This window comes from Watersipora subatra, chromosome 4, assembly GCF_963576615.1.
Source record: "Watersipora subatra chromosome 4, tzWatSuba1.1, whole genome shotgun sequence".
NCBI lineage: Eukaryota > Metazoa > Bryozoa > Gymnolaemata > Cheilostomatida > Watersiporidae > Watersipora > Watersipora subatra.
In genome coordinates this window covers 40,958,257-40,983,379 of record NC_088711.1, presented here as the reverse complement: position 1 = coordinate 40,983,379, position 25,123 = coordinate 40,958,257, and the positions used below count along the sequence as shown (strand labels likewise).

Sequence of the window (25,123 nt, the reverse complement as noted above, 5' to 3'; positions counted from 1 at the left end):
AGCAATAATATTTCAATAAGCAATAAATAATCAAGAATAGATTGCTTATCTATTCAGGAAACTGAATAGATAAGCTTAAGAAATCGTCCATAGAAACTGACAAAAGATTTTTGTGATGACCTCCAGAGTAAAATATTTACAAATGTAAGCAAGTGACTAAAGGATACAGCAAAAAGGATTTGTGAAAAAAATCAACTCATCGACAAACTGTCGGTATTTCCTTCTGTCTTTCAAATACAATGTCAAGGTTTATGTATTTCTAATATGAAAATTTCTGACCTATTCAAAGAGTTTATTTTTTCCCCAACCTTAATTTAGTATTTTTTAGCATAATTTAGTAATTTAATAATTATTTTTTTCCAATCCAACCTTGCATGATTTAGTATATTCTTTAAAACGGTGCTAATCTTCTTGTTAATATTTTCAAATATTTCACTAGTAAAAAACCTTTTTAACACTTTCTCTCAAGTATTCCTAAAACTAATTTATAAAAAAGTAGTGCTAAAAGAATTATATAATAAACACCATTACCATTAAAAAAAATTTTTTAAATAAACTTTGACAAGTCTGCAAAATAAAAAAGTATCCCTGCAGTATTCAGACTAAAAATCAAAAAGAATATTCCATGTTTTACTTTAATTTACACCAATATTTTATAATATAAAAACAAAAATGTGTTTTTATATTACAAAAACACATTTTTATAATATATGTATGTAATATGTAATATAATGTAATAATTTCAAAATATTTTTTTATCATGTATTATTGCACACATAAGTTGGTTTGATGTTTAAACACATGCTAGTGCCAATCACTTAGAGTGTTCGCTGGTAGATTTATCCCATAATTAAGGTTTCTACATTCATGATGAAATAGCTCAGAAAAATTTAATAAGGTTAGAGAGTGCTATTTTATTAATGAATTAGCTCAGAAAGGCTGTTTTATTTAAATCTTTACTGAATTATATCAAGTGTTCACAAAGAGATTGATGTTAGATTATATCATACTGCGGCTTTCAAAACCATAAGTGAGATAACTCCTTGCATGAATCAAACAGTTCGAAAAAGTGACTCGAGAATGTCATTCTTTACAATTCCTTGACACCAGCTTTGTGAGTAACCAATTTAAAAAGATATCTTGAGCTATGTTAAATAACTTTAAAATTTAAAAAGTACATATTTATTGCTGACAGACATACAAACAGCATTAAATCTTTTTGCAGCATTCATCTCAGATTTATCTTCTTTTTAGGAATCCGTATGATAGACTAGTATCTGCATACAGTTTCAAGATAATTCAACTAAGCTCACGAGGACCATGTAAACCAACAGAGGTGAAACCAGGGCTAATAACATTCCCTCAGTTTGTGCAATGCGTTATAGCAAGAGCAGATGAAGGGCATCAGACTAACCCAAAGGGTGGTTACGGTGGGCAATTAGACTATCACTATAGACCGCAGACTCTACTATGCGACTTTTGCTCAACTGACTATAATATCATAGGACACACGGAGCATATGGATGAAGACATCATAGAGTCACTGAAAGTTCTCAATATGACCTACATAACATCACTGAGAGAGAATGCTTCACCGAGGAACAATAATACATTATCATATTGGTACAGCCAGATGAGTGGGGAGTTGTTAGAAGCAGTTCAAGGTTTATACTCAAAAGACTTTGAACTGCTTGGTTATAGTAAAGATACTTTCACCAGGACTGCAATATACTAATGTAAAAGTATATAGTACTAGCTGAATGCTGGCATTGCACGGGTAACAAAAAGGTTGTTGCGCAGAAAACGTACTTGGTAACCAAAATCTACCATTCTAAGTTGAATGGTGTTTGTTTATTTTTGTGTACTGTGCTTATTTCTTTGTACTTCATACTGTACTGGCAGCAGCGCCTACCACCGCTCAACACTGATCGCAATAGTCTTGCGGCCTATGAGAGTTTTAAGCATTTTTCTTTTGACCAACAATTTGGTAACGGTGCATCTCAGTTCGGTACAACGCGCATACAACGGAAATACAAGGCTCTTGCAACGCACAAACATTGTGGATACAACAGTCAATAGAAAATAAATAGAATACTTTGTGTAATATTTTAGACCTGGTTTATTAACAGACTATAAATAGAATAATATAATTACTACTATTATTATTCATTAATATTATTAATAATATTAATGTGTTACAAGTGCCTCGTTGTGGTGCATGCGTTGTTAATTACTTGTGCCGGCGTTGTATCCACAATGTTTGTGCGTTGCAAGTGCCTGTATGTCCGTTGCGCATGCGTTGTACCGACCTAAGATGCACCGTTATCAAAAATTCTAGCTGAAATGTTTAGCGGGAACCCATAAAAGATTGACACGTGCATGGTGTATGCGCACAATTTATTCCATAGTATAGCTAGTTGCAGTGTATTGGATAATGCATCCTGCAGAACTGGAGGTTCCAAATTCAAACTTAATGCACAGCAACTTTCCATTCTTAAAACTTTGTCAATATAATAGAACACACAGACAGACCAATAACAAACAATAGACCAACTAAGATTCATATAATCGAAACATCTCAACTATTCAGACTTATTCAGTTTTATTAATCATGATACACTAATGGAAAAAAATATACATTTTTAATATGAAACGGATTACGATTGTACAAGAATTTAATTGCGCTGCAGTACTATAATCTTTTTTTTTCACAGCCTCCAACACATGCATAACCTGCCCTTGTCAGCACTGGGACTGTTGCGCTGCTGTTACTCCATTGCAGTGATTATTTGATAATCCTGACAGTTAAGAGCATGGCTGAATAGCTAAATTGCCAACTTACCATTGAGTTAGATTAGGTTTTATTCAATGTTTTTGACAAAGAAGTTCAATAGGATTTAGTTTACGTAGGGCTCCACCCACAACTAGTAGGTGATAGTACCAGTGAACTCTACTGGCATTGTAGATATTTGCAAATGTATAAAATTGTTTGTCATTCAGATTTGAGTCACTTTAAAATGGAAGTGTTTGTAAAACAAACTTTAATAAAGCTGTCTTATTGACATCATTTGCTAGAGAGAACGGTCTTAAAAAGCTGGTGATAATACTGAACATGTCTATATGGAATGACCCAATGTTGTCAAATATTTGTTAGTCAAAGGTTAAGCTGCTACAGACAGATCAGTTTTCAACACACTGGTTGACATTTTGGCCATGACTGTTAGCAAATGATATCCATGTTAGTCAGCCAACATAGATGCTGTCACTGCTGTCTAAATTAAATTTCTCTTACACTTACACCAGCAAGTCTGTCGTCCTTTACAACATAAACCTAGGTAGCACCAGTAAACAAGCAGTCTGGTCAATTGAGTCTGCGTGTACCGATGTAATGACTTGTGCAGTAAATTATATGTAGCGCAGCTTTTGTGTATATATATATATATACCACATTTGAAAGTGTGTACTGTGGATGTTAGCTTCATCGCCTAGCTAATGGTAAATCTTTGCACAGCTTTTACATGTACATAGCGGTGTAATAAAACCCAACATACATTGATTTTTAATAACTTCAGTTTGCTGTTCAAGGTAGAGATGGTTCACACCCAAATCTGTTATTGGTTTTTGTACATAGCGGCTTAATAAAACCTAACATTCATTTATGTTTATTAACCATAGTTTACTGTGTAAGACAGAGATGGTTCACACCCAAATTTGTTATTGGACTTTAACAGCTGTACATATCTAGAATTACATCGATAAGCTCAAGCTTGCATGGATCAAAGTTCAACAGCAAATAAAGGTATTTTTTCCAAATTTGTACAAGAAAATCAGAAACTTCAATACAACTACTTGCTTTCAAAACATCTAGTTTTATAATGTACAAGCTATATTCTAGCGCGAATGCTGAATTGGTACAATATTCTGACAATAAAAATTGCCAACATCGGATTGACCTTCAATGATCATTTATATAACAGTTGTTTTTCCATAACAGAGACGCTTTTAATTTTTTGCGAAACTTACATCTCCAAACAATTCTACTAATACCTGTTGAGAAGGATGTTATAGCTGTGAACTATGCATAACCTAAGTCAGTAGTATATTCTAACTGGCTGCTCAAATCATGAGAGTGCCCTATATAACCCACACACAGAACCTAACATTGGTTGATTCAGGATACCTAGGTAGAAAATAATATCATATTTACTAGAGGCTAATCAATAGACCAAGTTTCTGTTGTGAATGTCTTTATTGTACAAACCAAAATAAGTTCACAGTTTAAGATCTTGGCCTTTCCTTCTTTCCTTTAAACAATGCCAAGAGAGAAACGTTTGCGACTTTCACAATTTTAAACCTGACTCCAGGAATATCTCCCACAGCGTGACCACTTCGGCCGAATCCTGATACCAAAACTTCATCGTTTTCCTGCAATATCATGCAAATTATCATTTTGATTAAAAAAACTAACACTACAATTCATAAACTGAGCGTCCCCCGATAATAGCTCCTCACTCTGAAAGTGCAACAGTAATGATAATTTTTTAACGATCTTCTATGACGCACTACCGTACTATTTGTGCCAGACTATCTCCTCAAACTAATGTTAGAGAACTTATAATTCATCATCACCTAAATCAGTTTTTACAACTTCGAAAATATTTGTAAAAGGGTTGGTTATAACTAAAAAGTTTTTACTTATCAATGTCTTGGAATTATAGTTATGTAGTCAACTATCTACTAGAACAATTAAAAAATTAATGGGCTGGTAACGCATATTACCACATCATTTTGGGTTGCCTGAGGCTTTTGAAGTACTTTGTTTAAGATATTCTAATATTCATCCCGAAATGAATCTTATCATGAATATACAATCATGAATGGAGTGACATTCTTCCCAGTACTCTGGATGACAATCGTTATGAAATTTAAGCGCAATGTCTGTCAATATGCATTACAATCCATCACAATATGCATTACAACAGCTACAAAGCCAGCAAAAGCTAGCACTAGCTGACTTTTCATCGCTTTATATTATTAAACTCTCGTATATGTTATTAAAAAAACTGTGCGTACCAAAATATAGAAAGCAAATTTTAGTTATATGTGCATACAAGTAGCATTGCGTAGTCGTAAGGGTTTCAACAGCCCGTCACAGAAACCTATAATAAAAAAATATTTCTGCATGAAATCATTCATTGCAACCCTTGTGCCACACCTTTAATAAATGTAACAAACAATTTCAGAAAAATTAACCCTTTCACTGCCATCCATGTACAAATTTAGCTTTAGGCGTACTGCAAGCCGTCTTACTGAAAATTGCTGCGTGATATGTATACATTTTTTTCTGATTTTAAACACTAATTACAACATTCTGGTTACATATTTTATGTTGCCAACATGCTAACTCATTCGCACCCGAAACATAACTCGCATATTTATAACGTTGATAGACACCCAACGCGAGTTATCTCGCCTCTGAACTTTACCTACTTCCTTGTATCATATTAATTTTCAAATTATAAAAGTCAATCTTTGATTAGTTGAGAAGAAAAATTTACAAATCCGCCTCACTGATATCTCTGGCAAAAGTTATCACTAAAATACCAAACACATACCGATGTCTACCCAAACCGGAAATCTTCATTGTTACTTCAAATTTTATCATTCGCGATCAATTTTTTTCAACTTCAGAAGCAAGGTAAGACAGTGAAAGACTGCATAAATAAAATTAAAGCATTATTTTTAATGTTATAAAGTTTACATTAACTTTTAGTTTAGCCAATTTGAATCGTTATGCTCTCATAAAAATGCACTGTTTAGGCGGTCAGCAGTAGTCGGCCTAAAGTCATCATTCACTTACGAGAGGATCATATTGATTCTTAGATCTGTCTATGAAGTATGAAAAGTCAAGAACAGAGTTATTGAACATATTTTTATAATTTGAAACATGTTTATGACAGTTTATTTTAGTTATATTGGCATGCATGTAAACTAGCTATGTTTTGGTTTCAAAGATGATATTCGTGAGGAAAAGTTCGAAATTAGAGCTTCATTATTTTCATGATCATGACTAACTGTATATGTTTAAGCCATAACTGTCACAAACAACTTTTATCGTATTTACTAGGTAAATCAGACACACTAATTCCGATTTTGTACTCAAAATAAAGATTAGTCCACTAATCTTCCAAGTCATTTAGGCTTTTTTAAAGCGTTTCAATATTCGTTTTGAAAACAACACAGTCGGCGTTACAAGCTCCGCCCATAAATATGTGACGAAACCTATCTTTTTCAGGAACGGAAGTTAGGAATGTTTAGTCCGATTTAGAATAATAGAGATGGGTGTCTTAAAACCAATTATTATCTAAATCCAGCCTGTAAAATAATTTCAGTTTTTTATGAAAGGTATATAAACTATTTAAAATTGCTCGTAGCTTGTTACATGACGTTTAAATGGGCTGAACGTGGAGAAAAATGAGCTCAAAAAGCGCGGTTTATCACAAGCTAGCGTTGTTATCGCGCTTTTTTAAATATGCAATGTTAAATAGCTCATCTACCTTGCAGAAAAGACTGATATTATTTGTAAGACTGAATTTAGATATTAATGGATTTTAAAACACCCATCTCTATTACTCTAAATCGGTCTAAACATCCCTACGTAACTGCTGTTCCTAAAAAGCTAGGTTGCATCACGTATTTATGAGCGGAGCTTGTTATGCCGATTGTGCTGTTTTCGAGACCGATATTAAAACGCTGTAAAACAGCCGTCATTACCCTGAAAGTTAGTGGACTAATCTTTATTTTGATTACAAAATTAGAATCAGCGTGTCTGATTTACCTAGTAAATACGATAAAAGTTGTTCATGACAGTTATGGTTTAAATAATATTCATAACTGTTTTGCATGTAATAAATAAGTAATTTTAGTCAAACTTTGTATATTTTGGAATTTTTATAGTGCGAGTCTAACTTTGTTTCAGCAAATAACAATCTTTTTAAAATCAGTAATTTTCTGAAACTACCTTCTTTGAGACACAGATCTGCATGAAAGGAATACGAGTTGTCTAAATGAATGTAATATCATTTGAAAGAGGAGACTTGGCTGGTTCTTGTGAAACTTGAATGAGTAAATTATCTCAAGTCTGTCTCTTGTAGTAATTTGAATTATTGGCAACTTTCTGAAAAACGAGTGGTATTTGGGGCAAATCGCCTAGAAATTAATAGGGTGCGAAAGCTAATAAAATCGCTAATAATTTTTTAGCCAACTAAAAGCGATTTCGGTGTGCTTGCACAACTCTGACAATTCGGTGTTTTGGCCAATAATTCTGTGTTTGTGATTCATTTCGTGATTTCGGTCAGAACCAACGAAAAAAATCTGCACGTGTGGCCATACCTTAGGATACTACTGTAACAGGCTACAATTGAATGAATAAGTAATCTGTACTAACCTCAACATAGTTAAGACAACCATCATTAGGTACAAAAGCTGTTATCTTTTTTCCATTTTTGATCAACTGTACTCTCACACACTTTCTGATGGCAGAGTTAGGCTGCTTGGCTTCAACACCACTGCAAATATAAAATAAGAGAAAACATAAAATTTATTACACATCCAAAAAATGGAGTATGGCACTTGAAAAAAGAGAAACACACAATTTAGTAGTTGGGCCTATCAAGCGAATGTCGACACCACACTAACGATTTACTTCCAGTACACATCCATCAATTAATTGGAAGATGATCTAACTTAGCAATGAATCTCTTATGTTGTCAAAAAAGGCAAATGATGTATTAACCAAAGGGCTGAAAAAAAATTGTTACTGACCTAACTTCAATGTCCATATTACGATATGTTAAAAACATCTGGAATACATTAATAAATCTACACAATTACTGTAAATATTAGGACCAAATACAATGATGAAGAACTGTACCAATTTTAAATGACTTCCAAAAACATGAAATTGCTGTGAGCGGCAATGAGAATTGCTAAAAAAAGGAAGGAAATGACTAAGAGTAATAGGCGCCACTCCTCTGAAAACTTGAGTATTTGAAATACTTGGCGATTCTATAAGAAACTTCGCAACAATTTGGAAAAATCTATCCTTGCAAACGTGACACATTGTTTAGTAAACTTTAGGACACGACTTTGTTGTTCCCATCGACATTGTTTTTTTCAGTTCTTCCAGTAAACGCACTAGAATTAGCATCAACAGGTTAAACAACGAACAAATGTGGTTACACTGGCGGACAAAAAGGGTGCAAGTTTCATGACCATTTAAAGATACTATCAATACGAGTATGATGCAAAGAAAAAATACGAGTATGATGCAAAGAAAAAGTATTACGCACATTTAACTAGAGTGGGCCCAGAAATCTACACCTAAATTAAAGTGAGCACCACTAAAAATACTTACACTTTTTCTAGAACAATACCCTTAGCGTGAGAAGCTCCACCAAAAGGATTTGCTTTCCATCTTGTTCCGAGATGAGCTTTCTTATAATCCTTATCGTGCCATTTCTGGTCACGCCTGTGGTTTCTCTGTTTACGAGCTGTTCGAATTCCGCGGGGCTTTCCTGAAGAAGAATATTAAATATAAATAGCATGAAAACTGTCATAAGGCAGAATGTGAAGTTATAATATGTAAGATTTGTAGCTAACAGTGGGTTAATGGAAGAGCAAATTTGAATCAAAAAGCTATATGAACAGCCAAAATAAATACTTCTTTTAAAATCTTAGTTGCAAATAGGCTTATAAAACGAATACATGGATTGATATATAAAAAATGGAATCGAGCAACGAACATGCTTACCCATGATGGCGGCTTCCAGGCAAAAAGGGATGTCACGTGACAGGATACGGATACAGTAAACTAGATCACATGACATTTCGCTCGGTGTTAGAAGCTGCATCGATATTTTGGAAGGAAGACGTAGAAAAGTTTTATTTTCAGCTTGCAGAAACGCTTTACCATCGTTTCAAAATGAGTCTTAGATTGGTTTTTTGTGTAGTTGCAGCTCTATTTCCATGCCTTGCCATAGCAAATGTTGGCCCGCCTGTTTACATGTTTCGAGACGAAAGGTAAGAATTTATAAATTGATCTATCTATCTATCTCTGTAAAATATTTCAAGTGGCCGCTAGGCCTGTAGAAATAAAATGGTGCATTAGGCATAAAAATAAGATCACAAATAAGCATAGACTTATTTATCTAAGTCTGAAGGATAAAAGTATAAGATCGCTTGGTCTAGTTATAAGAGAATCAGATGTTAAAATTTCATCGCACGGTTAAAAAAAGAGTGTTTCATTGCACTTGTATTGATTGTGTGTCTGATATTGGAGCCTCGAGTAAAATAGGATGAGTTCTTAATTACAAATCTATTAAAATCGACCATTAGGTCTTGGCTTAAAATTTTTTGCAGTGTGCTTTCGTCCTTGATGCGTCTTCTCTCTGCAAGTGTTTGCCATCCCATTTTCACCATTTCTGATGATATACTATCAAATTTTCTTAAATTGTTGGCCCACCTAAAAGCTTTTCGGTTAATGGATTCTAAATCTTGTATACTATAATCAAAATGTGGACTCCAGATTTCCGAAGCGTACTCTAGCAGTGGACGACACACACTATAGTATGCTGTCCTTTTGACATTAGGAGATGTTTTCTTAAGGGTCCGCATAAGCATAAAAAGAGTGCCGTTAGCCTTACGTATGATGCGATTTATGTGTTCATTAAAATTGAGGGTGCTAGAAACAAGTATACCCAAGTATAAAAAGGATTGCGAGGATATAAGAGATGTACCGCAATAGTTGTATATATGTGAAAATCTAACTGGTTCCACAGATGTAGATGTGCATTTATTAGCATTAAATCTCAACTGCCACGACTCAGCCCATGCAGCCACTCTGCACAGTTGGTCCTGTAGCAGAAGGCTGTCGGACGCACATTCTATTGGTCTAAAAAGTATGGCATCATCCGCAAATAAACGTATGGATGTCTTTGGACAGTTCAGAGACTCTGGAAGGTCATTGATATATAAAAGAAAAAGCAAGGGTCCAAGCACCGACCCCTGGGGCACACCTGATGTTACCTGGGTAGGTGGAGATGTTTTACCGTTAACTATGACACAGAATGTGCGGTCCAGGAGCCAGTGCTGTATCCAAGTCACTACATTTGCATTTAGGCCATAACTTCTAAGTTTGTGGATCAATTTGTCATGCGAAACTGTATCAAACGCTTTACTAAAATCCAAAACAAGTACATCCACTTGAGTGTTAAGATTATTAAAATTTGCCAAGTCTGATATGGTGTGTATAAGTTGAGATTCACAGCTGTGCTTTTTTCTAAAACCATGCTGTGTTTCACTTAGGATGTTATTCTGATCGAGATAATCTCTTATGTTATGAGCAATAATATGTTCTATAACCTTAGATGATACGCTAGTGAGTGATATTGGCCTATAGTTAAGTGGGGCCTTCTTGTCACCTTTCTTGAATACAGGGACTACATTGGCATGTTTCCAATCAAGTGGCACACACCCTGTGTTGAGGGAGTGTTTAAAAATCAGCGTTAAAATGGGAGCAATGTCAACAGCCAAAAACTTGAGCAAGGCAGGACTAAGGTTGTCTGGGCCCATACCCTTACGATGGTTAAGATTATTAAGAAGGGCCAAAACTCCCTCTTCACTGACAGCAATGTCCATTTGGGGTACATGTTCTGCACTAGATTGAGTGAATGATACTTGTGGGACGTGTCCATCGTCTACAGTAAATACGGACTTAAAATTGTTAGCAAAACTTATGGCCATATCGTTGTCATTCACACAGTTATGTAATTGCATAATGTTTGAACAGTTTCCCCCTTTTGAAGATTTAGATATAAGCTGGAAAAGAGGTTTGGAATCGCCATTCTTAAGGCTTTCAGTAATATGGGACTCTAAAAATTTATTATAATCTCTTTTAATAAGGCGTTTAGATAGATTACCAATGGACTTTAGTTGTTCTAAATTGTGGCTAGTAGGGTAAGCTTTATAGGTATGAAAAAACCTTCTCTTTTTTCGGCAAACTGTTTTGGCTTCCCTTGACAACCAGAATTTTTTACCTTTGGGTTTACGTACTGGGATGCATGAGTTAGCTATGTTTAAAATAGTGTACTTGAATGTGTTCCATAAAAAATCTGTCGTATTTGAAGCTTCAATAAACTGGAGATGTTTGTAAAGGTGGGCTGTCTGTTCGCTTATGTCAGACATCCGAGCCTTACCAAAGTCAAAAAGAGTTTTAGTAGTGCGAGAAACTGGGGGATCAACCTGTGGAAAAAAACTAAAAAGTTCAAAGCACAGTGCTGTGTGATCCGACATTCCAACATCAGCGTTTTTAAAAATAGGGCAGGGATCAAAATTTGTAAAAATAAGATCAAGTGTGTTGCCTTTAGAGTGGGTAGGGAAGTTTACATGCTGCGAAAAGTTATTTTTCAAAATAAAAGACAAAAAGCTCTTAGCAAGTCCACGACCCCCTGGAGAGACGGCCGGCGTGTCAAGGGTCCACTGGATTTCAGGAAAGTTAAAATCTCCAAGTAAGACAAAATTGCTGACCAGGCTGTCCTCAAAAAAATCAAAAAGTGCACTCATCTTAGCTGAGCTCGGAGGACGGTAGTAAGTTACTACACAAACACGAAACCCGTGAACAGACAAATTGATCACAAGCATCTCCTCATTAGGATCCACAAAAGAATCAAATATCTGAACCCCTTTCAATGATTTAATAGCGACTAAGATGCCTCCGCCTTTAGTGGGGCGGTCTCTGCGGAAAATTTCGTAGTTTGGCAGTTTTAGTTCATTGCTCGAAACCTGAGGGTCTAAATGGGTTTCGGTGAGAACTATAAAAATAGGATCATACTCATGTACAATGGTTTCCAGATACTGGACTTTGTTCCTAATACTGTTGCTGTTCCATAAAATCAGAGTCATGATTGTAAATCTCTGACGGCTTCCCTACTTGTCAATTTTTTGAGTATTTGGTTAAAAAAGGGGCAGTCACTATGGCTCGTTGCATCGTGACCCCTCGAGCCACAGTTACAGCACTTGGGGGGTTTACTACAATCTTTGTGGTCAGCACCTGCTGTGATATTCTCACTGCAATGTCTGCAGATTTTGCTAGCAGTGCAGTTTGATGCTACATGGCTATACCCCCAGCACTGATAGCACTGAAGGGGCCTAGGCCTTGGTGGCTTTGCTTTTTCCACATTTAGTTTTAAGCACAGTTGCTGGATGTATATGCCTTTATCAATGGCTTCAATTAGGTCATTTGGTACTTTAAAAATTAGTTTCACAGTACCAGTAGTTGTTTTATCTTTGGTCAGAAATCTGATCACCTTTTCACAGGAAGGGTACTCTTGCCTAACATATCCCAACAACTCGTCTTCGCTAATGTTTTTAGGGACCCCAAAACAAATTCCATCTGATCTTGGGGATGGCCTTTGGGGCCTTCTAACTTTGCAGTTTTCAGTGGTGGGATTCCACTTTTCCAGTAATTGGTCTACTGAAGAAGATTTTTCAAATTGTATCATGAGCTTTGGGTCGTTTTTGTCATGTTCGAATTTTTTCAAAAACATAATTATTGGCTTATTTAGTATGCTGCTGATGCTGTGTCTGATGGCTATATGATTGAGAGCCAGAGATTTGTTTTCAAAGCTATGAACTACTACACATTTATTGGGATCAAAATCCACCCGATTATTGTGGGGTTTGATTGACGGTGGTGGGTTGCCTGATAAGGTTGTTTCAGAATGAATAGGTGATTTCAATAAAGAGCTGAATGTTTTCAATTGATCAGTTTCAACCTGGGGGCCGTAGGCCTTTTGTTCAGGTATGTCCCTGTTGGTGTGTTGGCTGGACTTTTTCAACCTGTCTATGTTTTCGTTTGCTACCATTATTTGTGATCTAAGCTCGGTCAGTGAGGTGGTAAGCTTGTTCTCGAGTGTTTCTGTTATTTGTGACCTGAATTCTGATAATGATTTACTAATATTGTCCTCAAGAGTTTTCAGCCCACCCATATTCATTGTTAGAGGTGCTTGTTGGTGGGAGTCAGTAACCAACTTCTCTAGTCTAGATTCAATTGTTTTAACATTGGGGTGGTCACATTTGTGGCAGTACCAATGCACTCCGGGGATTGCCAAGAATTTAATTGCCTCTTTTTTAAACTTGCTGCATGGATAGTGAAACCATGTTGTACAAATTTCACATTCAATTCCTTCATCCAATACTAACTTCTCGCATTTCCCACATGTGTGAGCATTAACTTTATTACTGCTAGAGCCAGATCTAGATCTATCTCCCTTTTGGCTGCTAGTACTAGAATTTCTTCCTAAACTTTTTGGAGTTGACATTACAAAAGAATGTACTGGCCAGCACCAACTCAATTAACCAAAAAAGAAAAAAAAAAATCAGCAATACACCAGGCATCAACACACAAACAATGCAAGCACTCCAACCGAACGAACTAGCCACAGCAGCGCCTGAGGCGGCCGAGCTGCTTAAATACCTGCTGTTGTGTTATGTTAGTGTATAGAAATTAGAAATGTACAAATATAAAAGAAAGAAAGAAGAAAGGTATATAGAAAATTGGACTCTTTTGTGGATTTATCATCAAGATTTGAAGAGAGGAATTTTTTGCGCCTAGCTCATTCAAAACCGGAAACCGGAACCGCTACGTTTTCAACATTACCTATCAGAGCGAGCGTACAGACTTTACATTTATGAGAGTTTGATTACAGTACCAAAGTTGTGATTTTGGTTAGCTGTTTCGCTTATTCTGAAATGTCTTTGATGAGGTCGTGTGGCCTTTCTATTCTGACCGAACAATGATCAAATCGACTGTTCCAAGCAGCTATGCTAGATCCATGTCTGCTGTGGTAGTGTTACAAGGGGGTCTGAGGTTGAAAACGGCACTTTGATACTAGCAGCTCATCATAACGTATGTCTGGATGCTAACAGCCGTGTTTTCTACTTGATAAGTTGTCATCTCAGTTTGGTACAGTCGCATATGTTATATTAAAGCTAGTGATGAAGTTAGTTACAAGGGTTCGGTTGTTTCGCTTTTATAGGCAGATTTTGGATAATATTTGTTTTATTGTAAGCTTATTTTGTGCCATACTTGTTCGAGTTTTTCAGTATTTTGACACCACTTTTTTTGATTGATAAATTATCAAGAGCTACAAATAGATCTCATCTCTACAAATAGTCTCCATAAATTCATATACATTATTTTGGAGTTAACTTCAGTAAGCTTTCGTATCATTACATGTGTATACAATAATGACAAAATCTATTGATTATTTAAAGTCAAAGAGTGCATACGATAAAACCTTTATTTGAAGCCATGACGCTCTATTTTTTAACCTTTCCTTTAGAGTTTAGAGTGATGCTTTATTAGAGGTGCTGTTTAAATAAAGGCTATTGTTGTATTTTTCCAACACGGCAAAATACTGAAGATAAATTTGACCCTTTCACAGGCGAATTGAATGTTGCCTATATTTTAAGTTGAATGTTGCACAGCCTTTGGGCGGTGCAACATTCAATTTATAAATTGAACATAAAATAAATATAACATTGAAATTTATAAAATTTCAAAAACCAAAAGTAACATTTTAAAACAAAAATATTAGTATTGTTTGCACGGCCAGTTGCGTTCGGATTGTTGCTTTCGTTTGGAACCATTTCATATTCTTCTGGCTGCTCAATACCTTCCACAGTGTCTTTTGACCTCAGCTTTTTTTCTGCACAACTGAGCTAGTTGATGTTAGCGTCCAAACATTCTTTTAGCTGAGTAAAAATTTAACGATATGCCATTTTGAATAAACACTTCTAGCGCAAATAAAGAGAAACCACGTGGAATCAAATTAACCTCAACATTTCTACCTCATAATGCATAGAAGCACAGATTCCATTGTAAATGTGAAAACTTTTTTCACACACATCGAAGTATTACGACTGCTTTAAAAAATGGAACTACTATTAGCCTGATACAGTTGCTGATTATTTCTATAGTGTTGCATTCGAAGTTTTAATGAAAAAAACGTAAAGACTTGGAGTTGGAAAACGGACTTCAATACGAACAACAACGATGAATAAGTTGTTATTGATGTGATCGTGTCATGATTCCTGCAGTTTTTGGACACTACTAATCACCAGTATGTTTCGTAAAGACCAAGAAAGTCAAATAGTGGCGGTCAAATAGAAGTGGCGTTCAAATAGAAGTGGTGTTCAAATAGAAGTGGTGTTCAAATAGAAGTGGCGTTCAAATAGAAGTGGCGTTCAAATAGAAGTGGCGTTCAAATAGAAGTGGCGTTCAAATAGAAGTGGCGTTCAAATAGAAGTGGCGTTCAAATAGAAGTGGCGTTCAAATAGAAGTGGCGTTCAAATAGAAGTGGCGTTCAAATAGAAGTGGCGTTCAAATAGAAGTGGCGTTCAAATAGAAGTGGCGTTCAAATAGAAGTGGCGTTCAAATAGAAGTGGCGTTCAAATAGAAGTGGTGTTCAAATAGAAGTGGCGTTCAAATAGAAGTGGCGTTCAAATAGAAGTGGCGTTCAAATAGAAGTGGCGTTCAAATAGAAGTGGCGTTCAAATAGAAGTGGCGTTCAATTAAAGGGTGGCGCTCAAATAAAGGTGACGTTCAAATACAACTTTTACGATATATTATTTTGGGACCATCCAGTGCACGAGGAAAAAATTTTCAGTGTGAAAAGAACATCCTATGATTCTTATAGGTATCTATGATCCGTGAAATACTGATGTGTGTTGGGGTGTTTCGGTGAAACTCTAGCATTAAGCTTCTTAAAACTTCAGCTTTATTTTCACATTTCCAGAATCGCTAGTTTCCATGCTTTGAATGGATTTGGGTTGGCCTTTGCCCATGAATTCACCCCTACCGTTTCAACGATTTGAGTTTGTACTTAATTGATTTTTCCAAGACTGGCGATGTACTCCTCATAACAGAACTTGTTAAAGTAGACTCGCTTTTGGATCGCAGTCGATTTTCACTTCACTCTTCGTATACTTGTTGCACTAACTCAGCCAGGATATCTGATCAGAATTTTTGTTTATTATTAATAACATTGGTCTCCCTCTTTATTACAAAGCAGCCACAGACTATACTACTTGCTATACAATATTTACTTCAAAGGTCGCATGAACAGCAATCGTTTTTAGTAAAAAAAATGTGACACAAGAATTCCGCATTTGCATCAGCGAATACTCCGCTGCATAGTGTTCTCATTTTTCTTTTTAATTTTTTTAAGGAACCTCTTTGTTGCCGTGTGCACACGAATCAAATACTAGTCTCGCAGCAACTATCATAAATGGAACTAAATAGATCACGCTATCCCTGACAGTGAATCACAATCGTCAAAGTGGTGCACATTGCATAGGCTGTTGGTGATGCTCGGCGAACTATCAGGAAGGTTTGACAGCTGCACACTTTCCCGATGCATCTGCGTTGCTCCGTCGATGCCATCGGTTTATGGTGCACATTGTCGGCCATGAATATTGGAAGGACAACTCCGACATACGGCGATATGGTGTGAACCAGCCTTAAAAATGCAACATTAGCAGAACATATGAGGATATTTTAAATGTTGCTTAAAGTTTAATAAACGACGATGCTGTTTTCTTACTCACACTCCAACTCATGTTTCAGGGTTGAATTGTCTATTGCTAAACCATTGGCTGGACAAACTATTCAAAATAGCGAGTTTTCTTCTCAGTTATCGACGATAAAGTCTTCTGATCTGATGATAACCTTCCTGCAAGACGAGGTAAGAACAGTCTTCATCACAGTAATGATTTCTGCATTTATGTTACAGGTTTCAAAGTCCTGCGTGAACCATTCCAATAATATTTGTATTTATCCTTCCATACATATGACAAACATTGTTTTTCATTTCTTGTCACCTACATACTGCATCCACCATTGTATGTGTTAGTTTAAGAACTTTCCGTTACTACACACTTCAGTTCACTATCTCGACTCTTCCGCAATACTATTACATTATCAACTTGTGAAACACTTTTTCTCAAACTCACTCAATATTTTCTGATTTCTGTCTTTTTATAATTTTTTTGGTCATGTAATGAAAAATGTGAAAAACGTCATTTTGTTTACAATTATTTATGCCAATAAAAAGTTATACATGCATCACATGACCTACTGAGTCTCGATTATAGAACTAACACTTTTGGATGTTGGCATTCTTAACCTTGAATGCGTTCTCTGTTTTCAGCTGAGCAATGAAGACTTTCTACGATTAGACAACAGAATGCGAAAAGGGCAATTGTTTAAGAATGTACAGGTAAATATCATGATATGACTGTCTTAGTAGTCATAATTATAGATTACATCATAGCGAGCATATGTATCAGATGACTCTTGCATGTTGTACAAGCAAGTAAAGGTGTCTATGTAAGTAAGCATAGATGTATCACCTTGTTCATAAATATATGTCTAAGGGAGCATAGATGTATCACCTTATTCATGAGTATATGTCTAAGGGAGCATAGATGTATAACCTTATTCAAGAATATATGTCTAATGGAGCATAGATGTATAACCTTATTCAAGAATATATGTGCTAGTCACTAATTTCCTGTGACTGCTACTTGCCAGCCCAAGCTATAGCCTATGGAACAGTGCATAATGCTAAGTTAGTTGGGAATCTCTACAACTTTGTTCACTGTTTAGTATCAACCGTGAGACTTGATAGAAGTATAAAGACTTGCTTTGAAGTTATTAACCAATGATACATATAGAACATAGATACTGCTGAATAACATTTCAGTTTCAGTAAATGTTTATAATTCATGAATGTCAAAAATACAGAAATTTGCATGTTAAATGTAATTTGGCTCGTCTTAAATGTTCTCTTGACCCATATTTAGGTGAAACAATCTGTTAACAAAGCGTATTTAAACAGGTTCTATGTAGAGTAATACATTTTTAGGGTATTTGAAGCATCCATTTTCTTTTGTTTGGCTGAGGGGTACATGCATATTTGGTCTGAGTTTAAAAAACAACAATGGTTTTGACCAGTCATTTAGGAACATCTAGAAAGAAATGCATATCGTTTACAACTAACTCTTTGTATCTTCCCCATCCCTAGAATGCTCCTAACTGCTTCATTAAGTCCCATGACCTCTTTAATGTATGAGATGCAAGGATAAGCTACCTGCTCAACTGGATGATCAACTAGGCGCTCAACTAGATGTTAATGAATGCTTGTAGAGGTACTCAGACCTCAAGACCTCCATTTACTGGCCGGCAGTGAAGGCCCCCGCACAGAGTTTAGGAAAGATGTCTAGCGGTTATGTTGAGAAGGTAGAGGTGAGCGATGGCAGGAAAGCGGCTGAGTACTTTGACAAGACGGGTCTCTCTAGCGGCACATTTATAGTCATCTCCCTCTTACCTACATCGGGTGAAAATAGCTCGGCTGCCATCAAAGCCAATGGTGAGATGTGTCTTTAGCTTGTCTAAATAGTCTGAAGATTGGTCTGTCTGAAGAGTAGTCTCTGTTTGGCTATGATAGTCCCTGAGTTACGGTTAGCCATTACAATTTCACACCAGTTTGTCATGCACCACAGCCAGGCTATGTGCAAAAGGGTTTTTGGAAAGATGTTCGTTAACACCAGCAGGTCATTTTCATTTAAAATCATGAATCAAGGATCAGGTTTCCTGTTAATAAAGAAATACTATTTTATTAATAATTTTACATCATTGCGATAGAAAACAAACCGATGTTGAACCTTTATGAGAGAGAATCGCTCTATGAGAGAGAATCGCTCTACGTAACAGTAATCCTTCAGTACATCGCGGTTTAGCTTTCAGGGCTTCAGGACTTGGTGGGGTGAAAATAATCATTAAAAAGTAATAAAAATTAAAAATAATTACCAATCAAAAACTAAAATACTTAAATAACTTCCTATCATACTTTGGCCTGAGATCGCGTCGCGATTGTCACCGCTGTTTGCTGTCTATCTTGCTACGCTATTGAAAGTGTACTTACACTCTTTATCCTGTCCCTTACTTACACTCTTATCCTGTCCCTTAACTACCAACCTTCAAAATTGTCCAATATACCTAAAAACAGAGGATGATGCTTACGATTAATGAAATAGTCACTTTAGTATATTTAAGAGTTAATTAGTTTCTATTTCACATAGTTTCAAGTGAAACTATCAGGACGGGGGGGGGGGGTCTCCCGATTAACCTTGAAAAGAGAGAGTTTACGGTATAAAAACTACTTGTTGCAAATTTAATATTTGCTGCACCATATGAAATTTCCCATGTGTACAGCTTGGGTAAATTCCTATGGTTTATTGGATGTGCTCAAATAGTGTGCTGGCTGCGCCGCTTTCGCTAAAGCAAATGATCCGTTGTTCTTAGATACAGGCCTGCTAACCATCTTACTCTTATGAGTCTTGTACAAAAATGGTATTGCTTATTAATGCGAATATATAGGGTCATTGTTTAATCTCCGTATTGCATTTTTAGATGAAATCATTGGGGAGGTGATGAACATTGTGGAAAAATCAGGCCTGACCTATACTGCCTTCTTCACTGCCATCAACCATAGGGTGAGTTGAATTGATATCTCTACCCTATCTGTTCACGGCTGAGACTCTCCATTCTCATTATTTACAAGTATTTATATTATCATAAAAGACCTACTTAATTTTACTATAATAATAATCTTTACTATAATAATAATCTTTACTATAACAAAAGTCGTGCCTGTCTGAAGCCAGGGGTGGAGGTTGGAAAAAAGATTGCAATGTTCAGGATTTGAACCCGTGACAATAAGCTTCACCGCCTGGTGCCCTACCACCAGTTTTAAAATAGTTGTGCAAATACTTCTATGTGCTTTATCAACACACCTGACATCTCACAGCACGCTAGAGTCATTGTTTAATCTCCGCTATGGTACTAGTATTCCAAGTTTACTGCAGGTTTACCACAGTAATTATAAAGTTACAGCCACATGTGATGATTTTATTGTTGGTTCTGACCAAAATCACGAAATGAACGAAAAACACAGAAATATTCGGCCGAAATTCACAGAATTCTCAGAGCTGTGCATGCACACCGAAATTGGCGACAAAACACTTTGAATTGGCTATACAAATTATTAGCGAGCATGATTCTAGCAGCTTTCGCAATTTATATAGTTCAAGACACATAACGACACACAATAAAAGTACCAGCGCAATAAAACATAGTACATATTATGCAACTGCTTAAATTGCGCTATTGTTGATTCTTTATCGTTTGGACAGCATGTCTACAAATCATTTCTTCATAATAATAACTTATTTTTAGCAGCAAAAGTGTCGTGGTAAAAAGAGTTGCCATCTTTAGCGCAATCATTTCAGTTGCATCATGTTTACTATGGGAAATTGCGTTAGTGTTTTTCTTGTGTGTTGCATTATGTGCCTGGGACTATATAAATGGCAAAAGCTGCTAGAATGGTGCTCGCTAATAATTTGTTTAGCCAATTAAAAGCGTTTCGTTGACGATTTCGGTGTGCATGCACAGCTCTGACAATTCTGTTAATTTCGGCCGAATAATTCTGTGTTTTTCGTTCATTTCGGGATTTTTGTCAGATCCAACGATACAATCGTTATGTGTGGCCGTACCTTAACAGTATGTTAGCTCAATTATAGGTGAGCTAATTGTCTGTTAATGTAGTGGTTCTTTTTGTACCCAAACTTATCATTTGCATCATGCTGCCACTGATGTCAGTACTATACTGCCTCCTTCATTTCTGACCTGTCAATAATTAACGCGTTTCTGGCGACTTTTTTTGTAGAGATTACATGAGACAGCCGTGGTTCAGGGAGTCGGCAGACATCTTTTGGCTGAGACGACGACTCCGTCTCCACCAGCAGACGTCGGTGTGTTCTTTTACTCTAATGAAGACTGTATGGTCTACATATCTCAAATGAAATTGGACAAAGTCGTAGTGGAGAAAGCGCCAGTCATTAGCTGTACCGTGGAAAAGGACCCTGGCACCTTAGAGTGAGTTGCACTTGCCGATAATCTCTTTCCGCGTGAATGGCTTAACTTGCTTGGCAGGAGAACTGCCTGCTTCAATTTGATTGCAATTTGAAAGCGTATGACACATACGGACATGTTTGAGCAAACTAAATCTTGCCATGTGTATTGACCAATGGCGACCAGTGTGAACTAGTTTGAGTAATCTGATTGGCCAATAGAACCTGCCAAACTTGTTAATAAACAACAATATATGTCACTTTTCGGTTTTAGTATGTCTCGCTTTGTCTTTTTTTCGTCTGTTGTTCAGTATTATACACAATCGCTGAAGTTTCTTACGCAACATCTCGTATGCACTTGAGCAAACCAGGCAAACAGTTTGTAATATATCATAGTTGTTAACCAATCAAAGTATAGCGGTGTCTTGCACCATATTGGGTATGACGCCATATTAGGTATAATGCGGCGTTAATGACATTGCTTTGCTGGGGAACTAATACATTACCTGAACCGCATCATATCATTGGCTGGCAGTTACGTTTGCTACTGTTGATTATATGATTGCAGTGCCACACGTTGTGGCACTGCAATCATATAATGACTGTTTGCCGTTATTTCCGAGGTTAGTTACAAAATAGGGTTTGTGTTTGTTTTATTTAGTATTCTTGTTGGATTTTATTTTGTGTGCAGTCTATGTTTGCTGCGCGTGGATAACTCGAGAGTAGTGGGCAATTTCGCAAGTGCATACCTTGGAGAGAAAATTGAGTGCATGCACACGCGGGTGATAGTAAATCAAGATTTGTATGTAATTTTAAGCAAATATATCTGCCAGTTAGGGGTAGTATGCGGTCAATAAAGAATATTATAATAATCTGTTCTTTTTTTGCCATACTCCTGCTTTGCACATCGTGTCATGGTCAAAATATTATCACTTGAATATTTTGTGTATTTTAGGACGGTCACAATTACAGCTGATAACATCAATATCGTGTGAGTATTGTTTGGACTGTCTTGTTTGCAACCTTTGCGCCACCTTACAGGTGATATGTAAAAGTGCAGTGTGCGGAAGTCTTTTGCTTTTAGATAGGTAGAATATGGAAATACGTTTGCTATGAAGAATTGACCTTTTAAAGGTTCTACAAACTTTTGGAAGTGAACTATCGACTAGGAACAAGCACTTCATTCAGTGAACGTAGACTTATTTTCTAGATTGTCCTGTCATGAAAATAGTTTTGAGCTCAATGAATAATTGTTCCGCGTCGCATAAAATAAAGCTGTTGTTTGGAACAAAAGAACACAACTGCTCATCAAGGTATTTCTCAGCGCTATCTTATGTTGACTATTGCCAGTGTCTTGTAGAATGACATTCGTAGAGGATGGACTAGGAGGATGGATGATGAATGGAACGACTGTGAATGATGCGTCTACTTCAGTTCCGAGAATCAGTGCTCCTCTCCAGTTCTCTTACCATTGCAGTACGGAACTAACCTGGGCGAAGATCAGTAACTCCAGCGCTACCTTAACCATCCAAACTCTACAGGTAATACTCAGGGAGTTGTCTGTAGCTGCACTGGCAAAATTTGGGTTTTAATATGTACATTGAAATGTGTGTGCTGGGACAAGTTTGTTATAGATGTTTGGTCCACGATGCCTTGCTGTGCTGGGGCAAGTTTGTTATAGATGATTGGCCCACGATGCCTTGCTGTGCTGGGGCAAGTTTTCTATAAAAGTTTGCCTCACCCTGTCTTGTTGTGCTAGGGCAATTTCGTTATAGAAGATTGGCCCATGGTGCCTTGCTGGGGCAATTTCGTTATAGAAGATTGACCCATGGTGCCTTGTTGTGCTGGGGCAAGTTTGTGATAGAAGTTTGGCCCATGGTGCCTTGCGGTGCTGGGGCAAGTTTGTTATAGAAATTTGGCCCACCATGTCTTGTTGTGCTGTGGCAATTTCGTTATAGAAGATTGGCCCATGGTGCCTTGCTGTGCTGGGGCAAGTTTGTGATAGAAGTTTGGCTTACCGTGTCTTGTCGCACTGGGGCAAATTTGTTATAGAAGATTGGGCCACCATGTTTTCTTATGCTGGGGCAAGCTTGCTTTAGAAGATTGGCCTACGCTCCAGTCATGCCCTGATGTGTATGCACAAATTTATTTGATAAATGCAGCTGTCTTGCTTTGTTTGATATGGATCAAGTTTGTTGTAGAAAATTGGCCGACCATACATTGCTGTGGTAGGGCCAAGTTATAAAGTTATAGTCTTGGCCCCATAACTCCAAAATTGGTTTTCCTTGTTAAACATAGGCTAGGTAATACTTATACATGATGCTATTTTTATGGTACATATTTTTAATGCACATGGAAATGAAGCTATGGGATGGAAAAGTACAGTTTTTATAAACATACTTGCCATGCGCATTTTCATTATCATAAATAATTACGATTAGGAGTTGCTTTCTCTCATCACTGCTAGCTAGTCAGTTAAACTTGAAGAAAAAGACAACTTCTATTTCATTGAAAATTTAGAATTTTCTTTCTTTATGAAGGATGCCTAAATCAATACAGTATTTGGTTATATATATTATTTCACTCAAATATTTTTTATACAAATAGCATGTCATTTATATAAGACGGCTACCTACAGTCATCTGACAATCTAGTAGAGATACAAATAGCTGACTCTCCTCAACTATGCTCAAGGCCTTTTGTTGCAATCCGTTTGGGAAGTTGATACAGATGCGTCTCGAATAGCTTAGCAGCGACACAGCATCTCGTTAAAAAGTTTCTGTATTAGAATTATCTCCACTCTGTAGCACAAATGGTGATGTCGAGTTATTTAATAACTAATCAGAATGGTGAAAGCTCCCTATCATTGGGCCAACCAAAGTGTTATACGCTATCCAGTGATCTCTCACTTTGCACGGTAATGGTGACCAACATCTCCCTCGATAAGTGAAAATACTAAAATAGAAACTAATTTTTAAAGTACGAAACAAATTTTTACTGCAGAAAACTTAAACTCCTAACTTTATCAACAAATTGTATTTATTTCATATATAATAAGTAAATTGAAGTTATCTTGATTGACTTTCAGTTTGTATTTCAACTTCTGTTGTGATATTTTAAGCCAGAGAATATACTTATGTAGTACCGGTGTAGTACGGACTTCATCTGGTCTGAATATTTGTACTTGTGATTAACAGAGTTCCTTGTGAGAAAGTCGCGTGTTCATTAATATATTTTATAGATTGTTATTTTTTTAATGTTTGTTAAATAATTTTTTTTAATTTTTAATGAACATTTTTAACTGCACAAGGTGAGCCGGGTGATAGCGAAAGATTACTGTATCATTGGATTTACATAGACTAGATATACTCGACCAAGTGGTGGGTTGACCTTTGAAGTCACCTATTGCTTTTCATGTTTTGCATATAGAATCAGGAGGGTGTCTTGTGTGGAATGAATATATAGCTCTCTGAGTTGTAACTGCTCTGTTGTCTGATACACTTCGAGTAATTCAGGATTTGTTCAAAACTTTTCCATTTTATTGGCAACTTTGTTTCATCTTGCGGTAAAAATGGTCTTGATGATTTTCATACGTAACCGACTGAGTCTGTCTTGCCTTTCCCTAGTATTTGATATCTGTAATGTATGTTACATAATTGAGATCATTATTTTACGGTACAAGCTAGTTTAAGCATGCTAAAATCGTTTTTTGCAGATCCAAGTGTTCGACTTCAAGGTTGCAGCCAAATTTGGACTTCCTTATGACTGTGTCGGATTTTTCACAATTCCCATCTGGACAGGGTTAATCGCAAGCTTCCTGTTGATAGCTGTTACAACTTATGGCTTGTACATGCTGTCTAGTATTCAGACCTTTGACAGATATGATGACCCTAAGAGCAAACCGCTGACGGTTACTATTTCAGAGTGAGAACTTGTAGGCTTCGAAAGTTGACTTATTTGAAGATATGATTCACCCATGAACTGCAAGGAATCGTAATAAATGTCACGTTATTTTATTCATTTTTTAAGTTGCTGTAGAATTCTTGTAATGAACATAATTCACCATATACAGTAAATGCTCAATATTGTA

At 36.4% G+C, this 25,123-nt stretch overlaps 3 protein-coding genes across 3 annotated transcripts in view; 2 read left to right on the top strand and 1 right to left on the bottom strand.

Moving 5' to 3' along the window:
- The window catches only part of LOC137394252 (carbohydrate sulfotransferase 12-like), a 5,642-nt gene extending 3,907 nt beyond the window's left edge, over positions 1-1,735 (top strand). Inside the window, exon 5 of the mRNA XM_068080973.1 lies at positions 1,255-1,735. Coding sequence (XP_067937074.1) covers positions 1,255-1,735 — 481 coding nt within the window. The remainder of the gene's footprint in view (positions 1-1,254) is intronic.
- Positions 1,736-4,230: 2,495 nt separating this feature from the next.
- Positions 4,231-8,855, bottom strand: LOC137393151 (small ribosomal subunit protein uS12). The gene is made up of 4 exons (XM_068079578.1): positions 8,813-8,855; positions 8,417-8,576; positions 7,448-7,568; positions 4,231-4,425 (listed from the first exon to the last, which is right to left on the bottom strand). Exons 1-4 carry the CDS (start codon positions 8,814-8,816, stop codon positions 4,279-4,281), a joined length of 432 nt encoding a protein of 143 aa, XP_067935679.1. The 5' UTR covers positions 8,817-8,855; the 3' UTR covers positions 4,231-4,278.
- Positions 8,856-8,897: 42 nt separating this feature from the next.
- On the top strand, positions 8,898-25,123 carry LOC137392978 (V-type proton ATPase subunit S1-like). Its single transcript, XM_068079355.1, has 9 exons — positions 8,898-9,081; positions 16,688-16,805; positions 17,271-17,339; positions 18,269-18,491; positions 19,535-19,617; positions 20,850-21,058; positions 21,989-22,024; positions 22,394-22,574; positions 24,749-25,123. The coding sequence occupies exons 1-9, from the start codon at positions 8,984-8,986 to the stop codon at positions 24,959-24,961; spliced, it is 1,230 nt and encodes a 409-aa protein (XP_067935456.1). The 5' UTR covers positions 8,898-8,983; the 3' UTR covers positions 24,962-25,123.

What these genes read in the sequence shown, in the direction of transcription:
- LOC137392978 (XM_068079355.1), top strand. Translation starts at nt 8,984, where the DNA reads ATGAGTCTTAGATTGGTTTTTTGTGTAGTTGCAGCTCTATTTCCATGC. An exon ending in TCACTGCCATCAACCATAGG is followed by an intron (nt 19,618 to 20,849) that starts GTGAGTTGAATT and finishes CTTTTTTTGTAG; the next exon opens with AGATTACATGAGACAGCCGT. An exon ending in TAACCATCCAAACTCTACAG is followed by an intron (nt 22,575 to 24,748) that starts GTAATACTCAGG and finishes CGTTTTTTGCAG; the next exon opens with ATCCAAGTGTTCGACTTCAA.
- LOC137393151 (XM_068079578.1), bottom strand. An exon ending in GGTATTGTTCTAGAAAAAGT is followed by an intron (nt 7,569 to 8,416) that starts GTAAGTATTTTT and finishes TTATATTTGCAG; the next exon opens with TGGTGTTGAAGCCAAGCAGC. An exon ending in GTTGTCTTAACTATGTTGAG is followed by an intron (nt 4,426 to 7,447) that starts GTTAGTACAGAT and finishes ATGATATTGCAG; the next exon opens with GAAAACGATGAAGTTTTGGT.